Source organism: Pelmatolapia mariae, linkage group LG7 (assembly GCF_036321145.2).
Source record: "Pelmatolapia mariae isolate MD_Pm_ZW linkage group LG7, Pm_UMD_F_2, whole genome shotgun sequence".
NCBI lineage: Eukaryota > Metazoa > Chordata > Actinopteri > Cichliformes > Cichlidae > Pelmatolapia > Pelmatolapia mariae.
Window position 1 is genome coordinate 56464253 of NC_086233.1, and position 20621 is coordinate 56484873.

At 41.4% G+C, this 20621-nt stretch overlaps 1 protein-coding gene across 3 annotated transcripts in view; it reads right to left on the bottom strand.

Moving 5' to 3' along the window:
* Nucleotides 1–20621, bottom strand: part of LOC134631492 (membrane-associated guanylate kinase, WW and PDZ domain-containing protein 2-like) — a 90583-nt gene that overhangs the window by 24815 nt on the left and 45147 nt on the right. For all 3 annotated transcript variants that reach the window (XM_063479895.1, XM_063479893.1, XM_063479896.1), the window contains exons 3-9: nt 20120–20239; nt 15770–15994; nt 12110–12338; nt 11460–11539; nt 2034–2091; nt 961–1082; nt 157–339 (exon numbers count right to left, since the gene is read on the bottom strand). In XM_063479895.1, the coding sequence (XP_063335965.1) occupies nt 157–339; nt 961–1082; nt 2034–2091; nt 11460–11539; nt 12110–12338; nt 15770–15994; nt 20120–20239 (1017 nt within the window). The remainder of the gene's footprint in view (nt 1–156; nt 340–960; nt 1083–2033; nt 2092–11459; nt 11540–12109; nt 12339–15769; nt 15995–20119; nt 20240–20621) is intronic.

Genomic DNA, 20621 nt, shown 5'->3' on the forward strand with positions numbered 1-20621 from the left:
TAACACTGAGGTGTCACAGTAATGAGGGAGTGCTTAAACATTTCTACAAACACAGAATTACACTATCAGCTGTGACAGCGGTGACAGCTTGCAGTTTGTTTAAACCTCAATTTATTTCGAAACCAGTTGTCAAAATTGCACGCTACATATAATTACCTGTGTCCATTTTTCCATCCTGAGCAGCAGGTCCATCTGGTATTACGCTCTTCACTTGCAGGAACTCGTCGGGCTCGTCGCCTCCTATAATTGTAAAGCCAAATCCCATGTTGCTCTTCTGCAGGGCTGTCGATAGGAAGGTGCCCTTCAGCTGGGTTGGGTCCCTCGTAAACAATGGCTTCTCTGCATTTGGACAAAATTGTGAGGGACAAATTTACACCATCTTTTCATTTCTAGAAATTTTGAACATTGTGATATTAAGTCTTTTTTTTTTGCTTTTACATGATTTATTCAGCACTGGATGCATCTATTGTAATTTTTTTCTTAATGCAGAAACTTGAGGATACAATATCCTGATAATCTCGCTGGAGAAAAGCAGTTTTTACTCAGATGAAGGAGTACATAATGTCCTGCTGTAGTATGTCATCATACGCATGCCTGGATTAGACCACTAGGGGCCTTAGGGCTGGCATGTTCTCTGTCCCCCGCACTGCCTGTGATTTCCATTCGACCCTGTACACTGTGACACTGTTAATCTGCCCCATCAAACACTCGTGAAACAGCCCACTCTATGACATAAACCATGAAAAGAGGAAGAAAATGCAAAGTATTCAATCCAGAATTTCAGCACTGGAGGGAAAATGTGTAATTATTTCAAAAATGCATTAGCGTGAGATGGCCTCAAGACCAAGGCTATGTGCTACACACATTCTTTCTGCAGTCATGGCATTTTCATGTTTGTGCAACTGCGTGAGCCTGTCAGCATGTTTTCATGTAAGTACTGCACACGGTGTGGAATTGTACCTCTGTAAATTGTAGGCAGCGGTAGAGCAGAGAGTCCCTGGCTCTGCATCTGCCTCTGCTGCTCCAGGCGTCTTTTGGCTTCCAGGACCGGGTTCTCAAACTGAGTCCTTCTATTGATGTGACTGTAAATACAGTGCATTGTCACAAATTATGAACAAGGACAGATTAAAGCCTCTCTGAAAGCCAACAGAAATACCACAGTGCAATGCTTTATTAGAAATGTGTTCACAGCAATCATGCTTTTATTTTTATATTTTTGTAAACCTTGTATTCAGAGGTATTCAAGTGCCAAAAGTGAGTGCTCATTCATTAAAAAAAAAAAAATAGCAGCTTTCCACGTTTTAAATCACCAACATTTAAAAAATCTGCCTAGTTAAATAACTCCTTGTTGAAGGAAAGGGTTGTTAGTCTTGCTGACAGCCCAGCTCTTAGTCAAATTTTCAGCTGCTGTTGCTAGTAAATATTAGTATTCTACTCAAGTAAAAACAGCAGAAGGATGGAGATAAATTGCCAGAAAATATCTGAGGAACATGTTTCTGCTGGATGTAAAACTAATGTCTGGCAGGTGTTTGCAAACATGATCACTGTAACAGCTTAACAACACAAAGCTAGTTTATCTAGTCTGTAATTCTGATACAAATCTGTAAAAACACAATGCAGAGTTACTGGCAACTGCATCTACAGTTTGTTAAAATTTAATAATGCATTAAATTTCATGACTACGGTTATGACTTGGGTGCAAAATCTAATTCCTTTAGTAATTCTTAGGTGCAATTAAATTATATAAATAAGCACATTTTGTAAAGCTAATGACAAACAGAAACAGCAGCCTCTTAAAACTGTATCTGAATAAAAAGAGCAACAAGAAAAGTGTGTTTGTCATATAACCTGCAGGACAGCCCTCATAAGCAAGCGCTTTACTTTAAAGCTTTAATAAAATAGCTGTAATATATGAAAAAGAAATGGGAATTGAGTCATTTATAATTCATAACGAGGCGTTGTAGCGCATGGAAATGCATTTCCTGTTTTACTCCAGAGTGGCTGGTTTATCCAAAGACAACGGGGAAACTTACTCTACGTAGTAGCTGCCGTAGATGGGGTCATCTATCTTCTCCCAGCCGTAGGGCAGCTCTGAGGGAAAGAAAAACCAGATAAGGGAAATGAAGTCAGTCAATGCTGAGAGCTGAAGGAAGGAAGGTAGACTCTAAATTGAACCACTGAGGGGAAACGGCATGAATCTCCGAGCTCACAGCTAGACGCTCCCAAGCGCTCCTTTAATAGACAGACAGCACTTCGATCTGCAGTGGTGGCTTCTTCATGGAGACGCGAATCACAACAAAGACGTCAGCCCAAAACAGGGTGGGAGGAAAAGAACATTTAAATCATCTGACACCTCGGCCTGCCTTCTTTCTCTTTTCTTTCTCCGCCTGTTTATCGTGAGCACAAATCCTTCAAGGCCAAATATCAACAACATACTACTTCATGTTCGTCTCCTTCACCCACCCACTTGTTTTCGCCGTGGACAGCTTCCGTGGCTGTTGTGTTAATTGTCTCCTCCTCTCCCTCCTCTGGTTCTGTTCCCTTCTCACTTCATCCATCCCTTCGCTGATTTATCTCTCCTCTCTCTATTATAAAGGAACTGGGTCAAGGCGCTGCACAAACTCCTGTACTCAATGCCGTTTTCTTCTAATTTACTTCTAACTTTCCAGTGTGGTGCACAATCATGCCAAACACACCTTGTACAACATGTTGTTGTGAGCTCCCTCTGCCGGTTTTTGCAAAATTCAAGATGTTTTGGTTTTCTGGTTTAGCACTCAGCTTGCAGGAAGCTATAAGAAACACAAGGGTGGGTTTAAATTGCACTATAAGATTGAGCTAACATAGAAAAACACGCACACCTACTCAGCAACAGTCCATCTGCCAAGCTGTTTCCCTCCCACTCAGACATATACCGGATATATAGCATGTCTCATTAGCATTAGTGCTCTTGAAGTGTTCATCCTATTTCTCATATTATTTATCTTCGGGTCTTAAATAGTCTTATTCGTGTAATTTATAGCTGAAACCTGTGAAAAACTAAGTACACCCCATGATTCAGTAGCTTGTACAACCAGCTTTGGCAGCAATAACTCTAAGTAATCGTTTTCTGGACGACTTCATCAGTCTCTCACATCATTGTGGAGGAATTTTGGCTCATTCTTCTTTACAACATCACTTCAATTCATTGAGGTTTGCAGGCATTCGCTTAAGGTCCCACCACAGCAATTCACTCAGGTTGAGTCTGGACTTTTGACTGGACCATTGCAACACCTTGATTCTTTCCTTTTTCAGTCACTGTTGTAGACTTGCTGCTGTGCTTGTGAGCACTGTTCTGTTGCACAACCGATTTTGAGCCAAGCTTAAGCTTTTGGACAGATGGTCTCACATTTGACTCTATAATACTTTGACATGCTGATGAGAATGGTGGACTTAATGACTCAAAGGTGCAGCTGCCGTGTAACAAGCCCAAGTCATCAGCACCGTGCTGACAACTGTTCCAAAGTCTTTTGGGTTTGTATTTTGGCTACATTTTAAATACTTGTTCACTCTTTTTCTAATTCTACTGTCATGAAGTTTAACATCTAACATGCTAACTGAGGCCTGCAGAGTCTGAGATTTAGCTCTTGGGTATTTTGAGTTTCCCTGAGCACTACACGGTCTGACCTTGGGATAAATTTATTGGAACGTCCACACCTGAATGCTCCAAACCAGCAAACTGCCAAAACTTACTGATGATCAGTTAATCAAGTGCATTTGATTAGCAGCGCTTGGTTGGTGCTTACCTGCTTAATTTCTAGCAGCAATGTTGTACTTTATTTCTTCAGAGGACTGCATGGAGTCCAGTCAAAAACTGCATTTTTCACACGACTGTAGACGGTCACTTTCCACCACTAATAAAGCAAAGGTGATGAACAAAGTACGAAACTACTGTCACAGAGATTACAGATGAGGGCTCATACATTATTACTGACAACCTTTGTGGCTAGAAGAGAAGCACTGAGGGAGGCGAATAAAAACATGGGCCTAGTGTGTGTAACGCTGTTGCATTTGTAATGGAAAGGTGTGTGGCTGTGGTGTGTGTGTGGATTAGGAGGTTTAGCCCTGACATTTTTGCTTTATACCTCACTCGTTTGCACAACAGCTTAAATTTAGGACTGACCAAAATGTATTTCTAGCACTGACTATTAAAATCTGTAAAGCACAAAAAGTTTAAAACAAGTTCCTGGGCTAATAATAATTTTATTTGTTTGGTGATCAGGTTCTTTGGTCAACTTTAAAAAATCCCCCTGAAAAAATATAATTGTTATAATTGTATTTACATAAAATATCTTCGTTCAAAACATCAAAATTTTCTGATGATTTTACAGATTATTTATCCTGTAAAGAAGTTTGTAATGTAGTAAAACGTCTGTGAAGCACAAGAGTTTCCACACTCAATAGTTTTTATAACAAAAACCAATCAGTCGATGTGTGTACATGCTGCTTTATAGATTAATTAATAATGTGAGGTCATTTACTGATTCTGCCTCTAAGCAGAAGAACGTTTCATTAAATTTGGAGGAAATTTGTGGAAATTGTTGTGAAAACACTGAACATAAAACAACATGTTTAGATTTCTCAAAGCAACATAAGAGCACATAACTCAGGTATTAAAAGAGACATTTTTTAAACAGTACAAATCCAAAACACAGCCTGACCCACTTAAAGAGTCACACACCCACCCACACCCACCATCAGTCCTATTATTTTTACAATTATTTGGTCCGTGTGATACTGATACAGCGACATCATCCCCCCGCGCTGTAATAAAATTATGAACAGATCTGTGATGTAGATATAAATAATCCATGTGTGAATGTGTCAGTCTGTGTGTGTGTGTCCTGCTGCTGAGCATGCTGACTGTGCAGCCCAAGGTGAAAGGGCTGCACGCCTCAATTATCGTTCCTCTGCTTTACTGTTTGCTCAAGCCGCCCGCGCCGCACCGCCATTACCTTAAATGACCCTTCTCATCCTCGAGGTGAAAAAGCCTGATGGATTCATACTTCAAACCACCTTAAATTCCTTACCACCCTGTCCACGAGCCACCTTAAATGTCAGCCTAAGTCATCCACTAGTCGCTTTCCCTCCCCCTGAAGTGAAAGGGAGACAGTTTCCATGGAAACCACCAGTGGAAGTCTTTCTTTTTTTCCCCCCCTCGCCCGAGCTGAGGGCTCTGTCTTGTCTCTATTTCCTGCCGCGGCAATACAGAGAGCGAGGGGTGTGTGTGTGTGTGTGTTTATGCGTGTTTTTAAGCATTCAATTGAGTCTATATTTGCGGTGTGTGCGCGTGTATGTGGGGGAAGAGCGTGTGTGTATTAAAAATGGCTGAAATGTGTCGTCATCTCTGACATTAAATCAAATTCCTCGTGTGTCTGAATATAGCGTGAGCATTGAGGGGGCTCACTTGTATTTGCTCGTTAGCGTGTATGTGTGTTGCTGTCTCTCTTGACATAAAGTCTAATTGTGATTCCTCTGCATTAGATGACTCATCTTCCCTCTCACAAAACGTCTCTCTGACCAACAGGAAGCCATGAGCAGATACAATGAACTCATCTGACTCATCTGACAGCAAAGAAGCCAACAATGACTTCAAGAATAAACTCAAAGAAATACAAATTCCACAAGATTTCCATGTAGGGCTGCAAAAAAGGATTTTCAACATCATTTTAACTAGAAATTATATTTGTAATGACAGATAAATCATTTGGTTTGCAGCATCAGCAAAATAAAACCTGGCATATTAAAACTAATTATCTGACCAACAGCAGAAACTAAAAAAGAAAAAAAACTGGAAAAATCTCCCAGATGAAGACTCCCTCTTAAAAAACTGTGAGAATTTTTCCTCAGGTGCATTTTTTAAACCATTTTGCAGTCTAGCTCTAGACAGCATAGACAGAAAATACAAAAGAGCTTTCAAGACAGAAACGTATAAAAGAGTGATTGCAGAAAAATGAGAGTGAAAAGATGAGAAAAACTCGAGACAGAGAAATGGTCGTGGTCCAGACATGACTCAGTGTAATAACAGTGATGAAACTCTGAGGTAACATTTTTAGCGTCGCTCTCTGAGAGCGTGCTTCACCGCTCTTCGTATGCAAGCCTGAACCCATTTCCATCTATCGCTGCTAGCTGCAAACATGGTTTTGACACTGTGACGTTGACCTTAGTGAGAAATCCCGCCTCTGAATGACAATAAAAAGTATGTTTTCGTCGACAGCTCTGGGATTACTTGGAAAATGACGCAGGGATTGAGTGCGTATGAAAGGCAGAATTGAAACCAACTCTTGGAGGGACTTGAAGCTTGTCCTGTTTTTTCCTCCTCTGAGCGAGAGAAGGGATATGGGCTTGAGTTATGCAACAAAAGACTCACTGACAAAAAGAACCAGATCTGAGGTGACAAGCCTTTGAACTCTGGGATTGAGTCTCAGCAAATACATACATTACAATGCACACAATGGTTGTAAATTTGTGCAAACACATCCAGCACAAACAGGCATCTTCTCAAACTCAGCCAAAAACGCAGCATGGGAGCAAAAGAACGCAGAGAGGCTAAGCGAAGGGAAAGGGAATAGCGAATGAGGATATGAAATGCTCAAGGAAAGTGGAGCAAAAAGACCAGACGTGGAAGCAACGGAAAGGGAATAACAAGAGGGAAGAAGGAAGAAAAAAAAGCACTGATGAAAGTGTGTCTGAATATTTTTTCTGTTTCCTGCCTGAGGCTATGAGACTCTGGGAAATCCTTCAGGCAGAGGGGCAGTTAAAAACAGCACCACCTCTTCTTGATGTTCCCATCCCACATTTATTGTTTTATTCACGCCCCTTGCATAATTTGATATCCTTGCTTTCATGCATATTTCATCATCTGAAAATTACATGTCCATTAAAGTGGGCAAAAATGGAAAAATGCTTTTAAATTATCACGTTTTACAGTGGGAGCACCAAGGTATTGCACAAACATCAGAAATTTGGCAGAACAGTATATAACCAAGAGCTACAGGAGACCATTTAAAAAAAAAAGAACAGTGCGAGTAATGTAAGGATAGGGATGCTGGATTAAACTACTACATATCCTTCTGTCATCCCATGTGCTTGCTTAGCTGTTTATACCAAAAAAGAAAATTTCCTGGCATCTAAACCTGTTTTCTGGAAGACATTAATTCATAGGTGCTCTGAGAGGACGTGATGTGTCATCCAGGGCCTTCACAAACGCTCTGCTACCAGTCTTTGATCCAAATTCCTCTGCCAGTAGTGATTACTTAAGCATTAAATTCCTTTAACAACTGCTTCCCCCGAAGACGGAAACAGGCACGGCAAAAGATTAAAAAAGAAAAAAGATAACTCAACTTCACAAGGCAGAAAGAAAGAAACTGAAAAATAAAATAAAGTGTCAAAAACTGCAGTTTCTTAAATGGCCACTAGAGGGTGACTACTAGCGTGTCAATCCTCTCGAAAAAAATAGTAGTGTGCAAAAGACTTGAGCCAAAATAGGTGTCTTCAATTAAGTTCTGCAGGTTTCTTGGAGGGCAGTCTTTGGATGTTGGCTGCTTTTTGTTCCATTTTGTGTCCAGAAAAACCCACTCTGTGAGTGTGGGGTGTGGGTGTTTATCCATGTATGTTTGGGATCATTGTCATGCTAAAAATGATGCTATTGCCAATCAAATGGCTTTCAGATGGTGTTGCATTGCCTCCACCATGTTTTACACTCACTGTTGTACCTGAAAGTCCAGGTGCAGGTCAGATCTGTGTCAGGTCTTCGCACAATATTTTTTTCCTATTTTTTAAGAACATGACTTTCAGATACTGTTCTTCTGCTCTTTTTTAATATCCCTGGCACTTCTTTTGTCCTCCACTTGTCCAGTTTCCTAATCTTTTTAAAGACACACTGCACACCATCCTGAGATATACCAAGTTTTCAGCTAACAGGTTTTTGGGGGGGAATAAAAAAACCCAAACAATTTTATGCCTGTCAAACAAACTGTGTTATGTTTGGCATTTTTTAAGCTGTCTGTTAAGTTACGTGCCTTTTTTATGCTTGAATGACCTAAAGGTCAGTGCTAAGTGGCTTAACAAACAAAAAAATTTCTCTGAAAATGGTAAGGTACAAGGACTAGAGTGAAAATGAGTGAAAAAGCAACCAATGTCCAAAGAACTACTTGTAAGACCTGCAAGTCTGGAGAACTATTGTTCATGACTTTAAAAAAAACTAAAAGAAAGTCTTGTTCCTTGAGGGGCAGGCTCGAGATTTTTGCACAGCAATGTATGTAAATGTTTTTAAAAAGACCAAAAAAAGATGGCGACAGCTAAGATGTTAGACTTGAAGGTTCATTAGCGTTTCTCCCAAACCACTGGGAGGCGCCACTTTGCCTACGTCCACTTTTACATACAGAGCATGAAACTAATTTTCAGTGAGAGATTACATGGAGCTCCATAAGCTATTGTAGCAGCTGCTAACCACAACGGAACCTGATGCCTTTCTAAAAGATAAATAAAGTTGTAATCGGATCTGACAGAAACTTTACAGACATACTCCACAGCAAAGCTAAAGTACTGTCAGCCATGTTCGTGAAAAGAGTCTGAACCAACAACTTATTGTGTGTGTGTGAGAGAGAGTAAGAGCCAGTTTGTGCAGAGCTGAGCGCCGTTATTAGAATTCCTGTCACAGTCTGGGCCTTTACTGGGAAGAGGAAGAGCGATAGCGAGGCAGAGAGTGAAGGAAAGACAGGAGAAACTGAAGAGAGAGACTGAAAGGGGAGAGAGGGGGAGATGTGAGGTGAGGGAGAGGACTGAAGGGATGAAGAACAGAGGAGAGGTAGAAGGTATCGATTTAGAGCTTGCTCTGGCGGATCACATCACAAACTAATTCAGTGGCCGGCTGTGACAGCAGCAGGGACGTTAGATCACCTTATCGTCATCTCATCACGCTGTATCACCACTGCGCTTGAATGTGTAGCAGAATAATGGATGCAAATTTTTCCCAAAGATGTCTGTGTTGTCAGAGTTGATTTTTGCTTTGCTTCATTAAAACTGCTTCTAAACAAACCCCAAAAATAATGATGCTGACACGTATAAAAAAAGGCAGTAAATCAATAAATTACCTAATCTGACCAGCTAATAAACTGTACCTTATTCTTCTCTCGTCCACACATCCACACACACCATTCTCGTGCTCTAAACACGAGGGCCACGAAATCATAAACAGGTTAGAGAGGACTAATAACACACCGTTTTTAAGACCTTTGTTTCTTCCTTCCTGGACAGATGTTATTGCTTTGGCCTCGAAACATTTATTCAAGACAGAGAGTGACAGGTCAGGTCAATGCTCCCTGACAGTGAACATATCACGAGGGTCAAACACACCAAAAGGTTTCGGAGCTGCTACACTGGACCAGCCAAAACGTATTCATCCTCAGTGGCAAATAATCCCAAAGAAATACACTTTTTGCTCCTGTTTGAGTAATGTTTGCTAAAAACTGCACTGCCCAGCTTTTTTAAGGTAACAAATTGGCCCTTTCGCCAACAATAAATCTCCATAGGTAATTTGTTTGTAAAAGATTTATGTCTTTACTAGAGCAGCTGAACTCTCCAGACTTTAAAACACAATAAACTGTGTTTTATACTGGAGTGATACATTCTGAAGCACACAGTTATGGTTACAGGCCAGTCATTTTTATTCAAGGTCTTAATTTAATTTAATTTTTTTTAAATTATTGAGTTGTTTTGTTCAGTTAATGATGACAAAAAATAATAACTGAAGCATTTCTTTCCCTTTGGCACCTTTGACTCATTCTCAGGCCGTCTGAATACAACCTGCCCTGCTCCATGTATGAAGTTCATTTTTCCCATCTGTCCCTGCTTTAGTCCTCACACAATGTAAAGGCATCGTGGACCTGGATCTTCAATGTGGTTTCATGATTTGCTATTTTGGAATGTGTGGATTGTGATTCTGGTTCTCTATTTGTTTCTGGTCTTTAGTTTATTGTGTTCTTTCTTATGATCCCAGTTCTCTTCTGTGTCCAGTTTCTCATAGTCTTGCCCTCTGTTTGTAGTCTGTGTTCTAGTTTATCTTAATGGCCGCTTCCTGTTTCCCCAGTAATGTCCTCATGTCTGTGTGGTTTGTGTGTCTTAGTCCTGGTCTCAGTGTTACTTCCCGTTTTATTTTGAAAGTCATACGCCTCCTGTCCGTGTGCCACTCCATCATTATTTTGTTAACTCGATCTGTTGACAGCAATAAAGTTGTGTTTAAAGTCAGTTCCTTTCTCACGAGTCCGGTGCTGGGCTCCTAATCCTGCCAGCCACACAGCCCGTCACATGACAAAAGGCCTGTTTTTCCTTGAAGTGCATTTGCTCTTCAGCTTCTTTTCTAGAGTTAAGAAGTCGAGATTCAATCAAATCCTTGTGACAGGAATTTTTGTTTTTTTCATGCAAATATAATAAATCAGCCCCTACAGGTTGCTGGAAAATCTTAAATCCGAAACCCGTCAGCAGCTTAATATTCAGTTCTGACTTGAAAACCACAAACTTTTGACTTTGTTGAACAAATTAGTGGATCTAACTCTATTCAAATAGGGTGGCCTAAATACTTTTGGCTAAGCACTGTGTACCAGTGCAGTCCTAACTATAATTATAATGTTTACATCATCCTTGTGAAGCCAGCTGTGCTTTCCTTTCACACAGTGATCACACAGATGTGCTGCTAGCCACAGACGCAGACACACATATATACTTCTCATCACCCATCCACCTGCTCTTGGACACACAGAACATGTAACACATCCTGGTCTGATCATTTCTACCTTAGTAGCCAAACTTTTTTTTTCTCAGTTTTACAAATAATATATTTCTCCTATTACAGTTTATAAAGATCTTTCTCATATTCACATTCTTTACCTTTTCACTTCTAAGTCTGAAGAGATCTCCATTTTCTAAATTAGAATTAGAACTAGCTTTAAACATTTTCCCCTTGCTGAGTGCACATACAGTTTTGCTCTAAAGTTCATTATTTTCTCAACATTTGCCCGATAGGCAATAAAAGGATATTTAATGAAAGAACTACCTTCCTCTCTGCACATCTTGCAAGACAATCATATGCTTAATGATCCATTCTCAGCAACAAATCTAAACCGGGAGAGTTTATTTGCCCAGTTTAGTCTGTCTGGGTTTCAACCTTCCTGTACGAGTACATCCCCACAAAACCTGTGGAGAAAGCTGGGAGCAGTGCACACTAACAAACATCTCAATTTGAGTGTTTTTGTGTTCTTTTTACTCAAGAGGAGCAAACAGGCTGCAACTGTGAGTCTGGAACAGACAGCAGTGGTACACAAACAGCAGAGACAACACACTTCCACAAACACCAAGCGATGAACTTCAGATAAACTAAAGCTTAAAAGAGAAAAAAATAACTAAATCAGGTTGTTCGCACTCACCGTCTTCCCTGCATTCTTCTGGCGGCTTTGCTTTCTTTGCCAGCCGAGGATCGAGCCATGATGTCGTTTTGGTGTTGTGACTGGAGAAGAAGAAAGAGGCAGATGCAGACGATGGCAATGGAAGGAGGAACGGTGCAAACCGAGGTCAGCGAGACACAGACAGAGGAGATAAGAGAAAGAGAGGAGCGCAGAGTAACAGTAATGACCTGTGTGTTTGTACGTGTGCAGGGATGCTGAGAAACAAGGGGATTTCTAAGGTAAACTAAACGATCATTAATCCGGTAATTAGCCCTCAGCCACTAATTAGGGAGGGTGTGATGAGAGGGCAAAACTTTTGTGTGTGGTGTGTGTGTATATATTTATGTGTGTGTGTGTATCCTGTCTGATTAGGAGCACTGGAGTTTCATCAATTATTCAACACAAGGTCAGAGCAATAAAGTTTTCACACAGCCATACATAAACCATGATTTTAAAGTAAGTGCACTTTGCAAAGTGCTTTACATTGAATGTGCTTTAAGCTTTTATTTATTTATTTATTTATTTTATAAGTAAAGCCCTGTAACAGTTACAGTTACATTTAAATGCTTAGAATGGTATAGTTGCCACACAAAAAATAAAATATCCTCATTTAATAAGAAGATGTCGCTTACTCTATGAAGTAAACTTCCCCCTTCTCAGTGTAGGCCATCTCCCAGTTATCAGGCAGGGGACCCAGCTCTTCCTCATCTGCATCTAGAACTTTGGTTGGGGACTTGCAGGGAGATTTTGGGGCCTCCTCTCCTTCGGTTGGAGGCTCAGCAGATGCTGGGGCCTGGATTGACGCTTCAACAGCAACCTCCCCAGAGGCATCTGTGCTCTTGTCCTCATGTTCACTGGACTCTGTGGACCACATACGCACACATACACACACAGTTATTCTCACACACCGTGTACACACATGCAGACCTGAATGCACATTACACATGCCAAGCATGAGTCAGAGCCAAGCCACTGCAGAGCCCCAGGAGAGGAGGGGGAGGGCGGTGGTGGTGATGGAGTCTGAGGACAATGAGCACGAGGAAAAAAACAACAACATAGAAATGTCAGAAATTGAAAAACAGGGTAAGACAGAGACTTCGGGGGTCAAAGACTGAGTCAGAAATAAGGGACGATTTTTAGAGTGACAAGAAAAGCTGGTGGCAACTAAGACAGTCGATAAGAAGCACAGGATCAAGGTGAGAAATACAAAACTTAAAATCTAAAGTATTCTTGTTGCAACTTTGTGAAGGTGCAACGAAAATGCAAAAATATTAGAAGGTCAAATTATGAAAACATCTGGCTGTATCACCTTCACAGTTCAAGAAGAATCAATGGTGTTTCACAATCCTCTGTCATGGTCCTGGGTCTTCTCCAAAAGTTGAATCTGTTCATCTGGACGTAGCGTTTTGTGGGAGAAACGTTTCGTCACTCATCCAAGTGACTTCTTCAGTCTCAGCTGACTGCAGGTTTCCCCAAACCTTATAAACAGTACATTTGCATAATGACTGAAACCAGCCCACTGAAGGAACAATGGAACATCAAATTCACCAGGGAGGATATGAAAAGTGGCAGGTTAGCCTTCTTAGACTGTGAGATTTCCATCAGTAATGGGGGACATCTAAAGGCTGACGTGTACCGTAAACCTACACATACGGATCAGTATCTAAGGTTTGACTCTCATCATCCACTGGAGCACAAACTGGGGGTCATCAGGACGCTACAACACAGAGCGAACACCATCCCCACTGACACAGCGGCCAGGGAGGCAGAAGAACATCACATCAAGAAGGCCCTGAGTAAATGTGGTTATCCCAGCTGGACTTTTGTCAAAGCGGGAAAGGCACCTAAAGAAAGCTCCAGTCGATCCAGGAGAGAAGGACAACCGCTGCCCAGGCGAAAACCTGTAGTGATCCCATATGTGTCAGGAGTATCGGAACAGTTGAGACGCATTTCTTCTAAACACCGCGTCTCTGTGGCTTTTAAACCCCAAAACACGCTGTGCCAAAAACTGGTCCACCCCAAGGATCGGGTCCCCCGACACAAACAGAGTAACATAGTATACGCTGTTAAGTGCCAGGAGGATTGCCAGGATTTATACATCGGGGAAACCAAACAACCTCTGGCGAAGCGGATGGCACAACACAGAAGAGCTACCTCATCAGGCCAGGACTCTGCAGTTTATTTACACCTACAGGCCAGTGGACACTCTTTCAACGATGAGGATGTACACATCCTGGACAGGGAGGAACGCTGGTTTGAGCGCGGAGTCAAGGAGGCCATTTACGTGAAAAGGGAAAGACCATCTCTGAATCGAGGAGGGGGCCTAAGGGTACATCTTTCGCCATCTTACAACGCTGTGATTGCAGCCATTCCCCAACTCTCTGTGAATGGTACTCATGGCCATTGATCAGTGTTCTTTGATCAGTGGGTTTTGGTCAGTGATTGTTGATCAATGGTCATGGGAATTTGCATAATTATGATTAAGGAACTGACCTCACAGCCCATTGTTCCTTCAGTGGGCTGGTTTCAGTCATTATGCAAATGTACTGTTTATAAGATTGGGGAAACCTGCAGTCAGCTGAGACTGAAGAAGTCACTTGGATGAGTGACGAAACGTTTCTCCCACAAAACGCTACGTCCAGATGAACAGATTCAACTTTTGGAGATTTACTTTCCTGGATGATTGAGAATGCATCAAGACGTCCTGGGTCTTGTGTCTGTTAAATATCTTGAGTTTATTTCTTTGTTTATGGTTTACATTTTCACCTCTCTATCTTTCTGCGTAGTCTCATGATTTTATTCCCCGAGTTTGTTTTCCTGCCCTCCTGAGTTCTCTGTGTCAAGCCCGTGTTTCTGTTCAGTTGGTTACTTCCTGTTTTATTTTATTAATCTTTGTTTCTTGTGGTTTCTATTTAGTTTTACATCCCTTGTCTCGTTTTCTCACTTAAGTTCAGCTGACCTCGCAGGTGTTTCCTGTTTGCTCACATCACCTTGTGTATTTATTGACTCAGTTTGTCTCAGCTCTTTGCCGCATCCTCCCTTGTTCCTATTGGTTGTGTGGTCCTCAGCACTGTTTCCACCCAGTTTTTGGATTCCTTCTTCTTTGACAGCCTTTATTTTGTAATTTGTTGGAGTTTAGGATTAATTTCCTGTCCCCCAAGTCATGTATTTGGGCCCAAATCAGCCATATATGACACTGTCTGCTAAAGTCTTATTTAATCTGTCACCTGCACTTGGTCTTTGGTTAATTTTTTTTTCCGTATTTATACTAGACGGGAAAGCAAACTTATTCAAGTAAAAACAGTAAACAGGTTGTAGTGAGAGCTTAATAAGTACTGTGTATATATACTATAACGACAAAGACTACAAAGAGAGACAGGGAAGCAGAGAGGGCAGGAGGGACAAGACCACAGAGATAAACAATTTGGAGGTAGGATGGACGAGGGTGGCAGAGGAAGAGAGAAAAGTCATGGTATTATTAGAAACAAGGACAAAGGCCAGGAGCGTGATGACAGAAGGAGAGACAAAGAAACCTGAGGAAAGAGAGATTGGAGCTGATGCCAAAAATGGGACTGTGGACAGTGATAATGGTGGGTACACAGAGGTGCCCTTGTGTATACATGTTGTGTAACATAAGGTTATTGAGAACCTGAGAGTTTTGGTTCATGCAGTGTTGGAATAACTGATGGAGGTACATTTTTTCCTTTTTTTTAAAGAAAAAATTATATATATATATATATATATATATATATATATATATATATATATATATATATATATATATATATATATATATATATATATATATATATATATAAAATTTACTTATTATCAGTTCTTTATTAATTTTAGTAATTTGTTATTTTATTTTTATTTTATTTTTATTCTGTCCTTACTTTGGTCAGCACTTGCTGTTTAAAGCTCTATATAAATAAAGTTGGCTTGGCTATTTTGCTTTGGCTACTCTATGAACTGCAGGCATGAGTCTGGACTCAGAGGGAAAAGACACTCTTAATTTTCCACTTAAGGGACAATACAGGTTATGCATCACCTGCTGTGACAACTGGCCTTTTTCAGTGGTTTGACTCAAAAATACCAGTGAGACGGCAACAAATAACCCGGGGGACAGTCCGGGCCTTCAAACTCTATTTTCTCCTCACTGAAATATGAGTTCATAAAGTCTTCATGGCCACGGCACTTGTGAAAGAGAATGTAATTTTGGCTGTGAGTAAAAGAGAAATGTAGCATGCATCAACAGGAAATTCATATTTTTCTTACTCATCCTACAGTACCTGGTGTGATGGCCACCCCGTTGCCATTGACAACTGGGCTCTCCTCTTCCTCCTCCTCAGGCGGCTCCAGACTGGCGCGCTGCTCCATGTTGCTGACTGACTGGTTCCTCTTTCTCTTGCCCTGGGCGCTTGGCCGGGCTCCGGGCAGCAGGGCCTCACTCACATTCAGAGGAGGGGCTGCCGGGGACGGCTCGGCTGGAGGTTTCGGTGTGCCGTAGAAGTTATCTGAGGGCAGAGAGGCAGCGTTTGTGTTAGAGGCCACATGTACAACCAAAGTGGGATCCCAGGTGATGTAACACACCGTCTGGGAGGCGGAGTAAAGGTCCACAGCTCGCAGACAGCTGTGGCTTTGAACAGATGACTGCCTTTCAAAATGAAAGATTTATCTGTCTGAACAGAGTGCTGCAGAAATAACTTAGACCATGTTTTTGCCTGGTAACAAATCATTTCTATTAAGTCTAATCAATTTACCCACTGGCTGGTGTTTCAGCGAGGAACAAGCATATGCAGTTCCATTTAATAGAGGCCTTCTGATAGACGTTAGTCTGAAAACATGACTGGAGTCAGAACACAGGCTTTTTAATCACGGAGAATATAACAAGGATCCCAAAACAATAACCCAGGAAAAAAAAACAAGCTGTCTATTTTCTAACTCCCTCAATTTCCCATTCCATTCCACAAAAACACCGGCTTAGAAAGAAAATTGGACACCACAAAATGACTAAACAAACAACAACAATACTAAGACGACAGGAAATAATGCCCCACACATGGAAGTCAGTGTCATCAATGTCCCTATCCTTTAACTTGCAAAATTATTTTCTGCCCTATGATGACATTTCTTTACTATGTGGCGGCCTTTCCTAACTCTGACATATCTCCTGAAAAGGAGGCACCCCCGGCGTCGTCCACTAAATTTATCATCCAATCATTGTCGCACCCTTTTTCATCGCTCAAAGGCAGAGGAAACGCCCAACAGACTTCTAAAACGTCACATTTTATACAGGAGAAAAACTGCTAGAGAGGTTCATCCTGAACTGTCACTTTGTTTTGTGACCTGACTACACAATCTTTCACAGCGTGCACCTCCTTTTCCATTCAGAACTGGCCTAATTCTTTGCTGCACAGATTCAAAGTAGTACAGTGCACTCTATGTCGTGTTCAAGAAACCAGTTTGAGATGAGCTGAGCTTTGTGATCAGGTGTGTTATCCAGCTAGAAGACTAGCACACTGTGGTCATAGATGGGTGCACATGATCAGCAACAACACTCAGGTAGGTGGTGGTGTTTAAACAGTGCTCATTTCTGACCTTGCAATCTAAAATTTCAGCAGAAATCAAGAAAAGGCTTATTTTGTTTTTAGACTCTTTTGGTTAAGTCCTGGAGATGTGGGTTGGTGCCCATCTGGCACCAACAACCATGCCACATTCAGCAGTTTGTCTAAACCACGTCTACAAGCCTAAATGCATTCAGTTGTTGCCGTGTTGGCTGATTAGATATTTGTGTTAACGAGCACTTGAAAGTGGCTGATGAGTGTATTTCCAAGCCTTAGACTTCCTAGTCTGTCCCAGCCTTTTTTCTTTTTTTACTTTCTTTTACTCTGTGTAACCTCAACACACAACCCCTATGAAAGATTTAAACAGAACAGCAGCAGCAAGTTAGCAGAAGCACTTAATTACCTTTCATTGAATAAAAGCAGAGAAACCTAGACACAGATATTCTTCTGCAAGGAGAAACCTGGATTTGGTTTCAAAAGACAGATCCATTTTCAGGCACAGCATCTTAAGGGTTAAATTACACGTCTGCATTGCTTCTGTACTAGATTACTTGACTCACTAGTTTGCTGGCTCCTAAAGCCCAAACCAGCTGTTTGTTCTCACTAATTAAGCCGACTCTTCCTGAGCTACAACTGTAATGTTGGACAGAAATGTGGAAGTATGTTTGGAGAATCATTATCACAGTGTAAGTGGGAGGAATAACAGATTAGTTAAAGTTGGGCTGGGTTTCAATAATAGTCACCGGCATCCGCAGCAGCAGGCCGGCACTTAATGAATCGGGGGGAGATTTTAGTTTCTCCTCAAATGTAGAATTCCAAATATAAGTAAGTCCTCTGGGATAGATCATGTCCTTTTATATGATAAAAGAAATCTTGTACTTTCTCTGATTAAACCTCTAAATGAATAAAATTACATAAAGGAAAAGCAACTAAAGAACAGCTCTAAAGAACTGGAGCTTTTTATTTTATAATAATATAAGACACTGCAAGTATATTTTATGGTAAAAAGTCAGAATTAGGCAACGTGAAAGAATCCAGGTTGTCTAAACTTTGATTTATAAGCTGAGCAAATTTATTCCGCATGGCTTTTTATGACTTTTGTGGATCTAGTTTGCCTCCATCTGCCCAGACAGTCAGCTGACTGTTTGGACTGACATGGCTAACTACATAAAAACTAATCACAGATGAGCGCCAGTCTACCGAGCATAAACCAAAGAACGGGAGAAGGAGGCAGCAATAAAGGACAACACGACCAGCAGGAGGAGCACAGGCATTACAGCCACCACTTCCTCCACAATCTGTGAAAAATATAAATCTGCGCCCGCTGGCACATGTAGACAAAGACACAAGTATAAAGCCGCATAGGCAGCAAGCACCCACCTGTGAAAGGTTAAAGAAGAGATCCTTGAAAGAACTTAAGGCATTCTGGGGTAAGTTTAGGCCAGAGTTCCTCCTCATGCCCCACGTTAGTTTTAAAAATAAACTCTTCCCTTGATCTTGAATGCTTGAGACGCCTGAAGGCATCCTGGTTTTTGTACAGTTCAATATCCACCTTCAGCTGTGACTCATCTCACATGATCACATACGTAAGCTCCCATGTGCACCAGTTCTTGCATTCACATGTACACCCACATGGAATACAGTGTCCAGACTCCGCGTCTGATTTTAGTCTCCTTCACTGCCTGCGTTTAATTTTTTTTTTAAAGGCACCGAGTTTGTTTTTGTTGTCTGCTTTTTTTAAGTCTTTGTTTCTCTCTCTACACAAAGAGAAGACAAAAACATGATTGCACATGAAAAGCACAGAATTAAGAAGGCAGTCCTTTTACATAGTGTAAACAATGAAAGGAAAAACAATCGGAGCAGCTATACAACAACAACGTTTAGCAAGCTTTGGCTTTGTAAAAGGAGACCATGTCACACACGGTAACCCTGGAAAGTGAAGCAGCCAGTGCTGCTTTTTAGCTGTGGTTAGAAACTGGGACAGGAGCTATCTGAATCTAAATCTCACAGTCTACTGCTTTTTTTTTTCTCAGGTGTTAGAAGACTTTATCATGCTTTAGTAACCTTAAACTGCATGGTGGTCAGTTCAGAGATGTGCTTTGGAAAACCAGACCATTTCAATGTGTAAGCTAACAAACGTCACAGGTGAGTGCATCTCCAAGGAAACAGTGAAAGCGTATGCTGCTGTCAAGCCTCCCAGACTCACTGCTATCCTTGCTTTAATTTATAAGACAGAAATGAAGCCCATCTCTCAGTTATGCAATTTAGGCTTTTTTTCACATTGTGAAAAACAGTAATTTGAGTTAATGAAATTATAAATTATTCCATAATCAAATTACACCGATATATCACCCGGCATACATCCGGTCTCTGATTCTTCCGTCTCCACTCTCTTATTTTATTATGCATTACAAAATGAGTTGCAGCACCTCTAGTGCAGCCACCCAGAAAGAGACAGTTCCCCCCAGTGGGCATAACTAAGCTCGGTGTCAAGGGAAATGTACGCTGCAGACACACTGCAGACACACACTTGTGACATGAACATGAAGACAGGAACACACATATAACCATACATGCGCCCATATCCCCTACATTCGCACACACACACACACACACATAATTTGTGTGCGTGTGTTCAGTTGCACACACCGAGGAGAAAAATAAAACTGCTTCTGGGCAAATGAACCAGCAAATCCCCCATCTGTAGACATATCCCTGACAGTGTAGCAAAGCAGAGATGCACAGACTTGACATGACTTGGAAATGGCTTTCGTCCAGCTCACGCACACACATGCACACAAACTGTTGAACAACCACAGGAGGAAACTATGATACTGAATAAAATCAGTGCACAAGACTCATTTTGTTTATTTGAGCATCACCTGACGCATCGAATTAATCAAATAAATATACACATGTTGTCACGCAGTGTATGTATATACATAAAGATGGCAGATTTTAAAAATAGAAAACTGGAACTACCGAAACATACGTTCCCATTTTTCCTCCCCGTGCACCTGTACTTGTCCTGCAGATGAAGACTATTTTGTGCACAGCAGCATTCCCAGAGCTCACCTTCATAGGTTCCACTCTCTAGCAGGGCTCCACTTTGCTCCAATTCCATAAAACGCTCCACACTCACAAAGTTGTAGTCCACCCCTGGCACCTCCCCCTCCTTAGGTTGCCTGGTGGTACCTGCAGAGACAGAGAGAGAGAGGGCGAGGAGGAAGAGGAGGGGAGAGGAGGGAGGGAGAGGTCATTAGAACCAAATGGGGCACTTGAGAAGAAAAGGCAGGAAGGCAGAGAAAGCACTCAGAAAAAGGGCTGGATGGGAAAAGACGGCAGATTTGAGGCTACAAAGTGTACGAGAGGAAGTGGGAGGGGAAGGGAAATGGAACAGAAGAGGGTGACTGAGGAGTCATCACTTGTGATAGCCAAATCCATTCACACAATTGTGTGTGTGAATGACAGTGAGAGACAGCGAGAGAAGAGCAGGGAGAGCAAAACACCAACAGCAAACCACCATTATTCAGTTCCTACGAGCCAATCCAATGCTTCTTTAGTAATGAGTGAATCA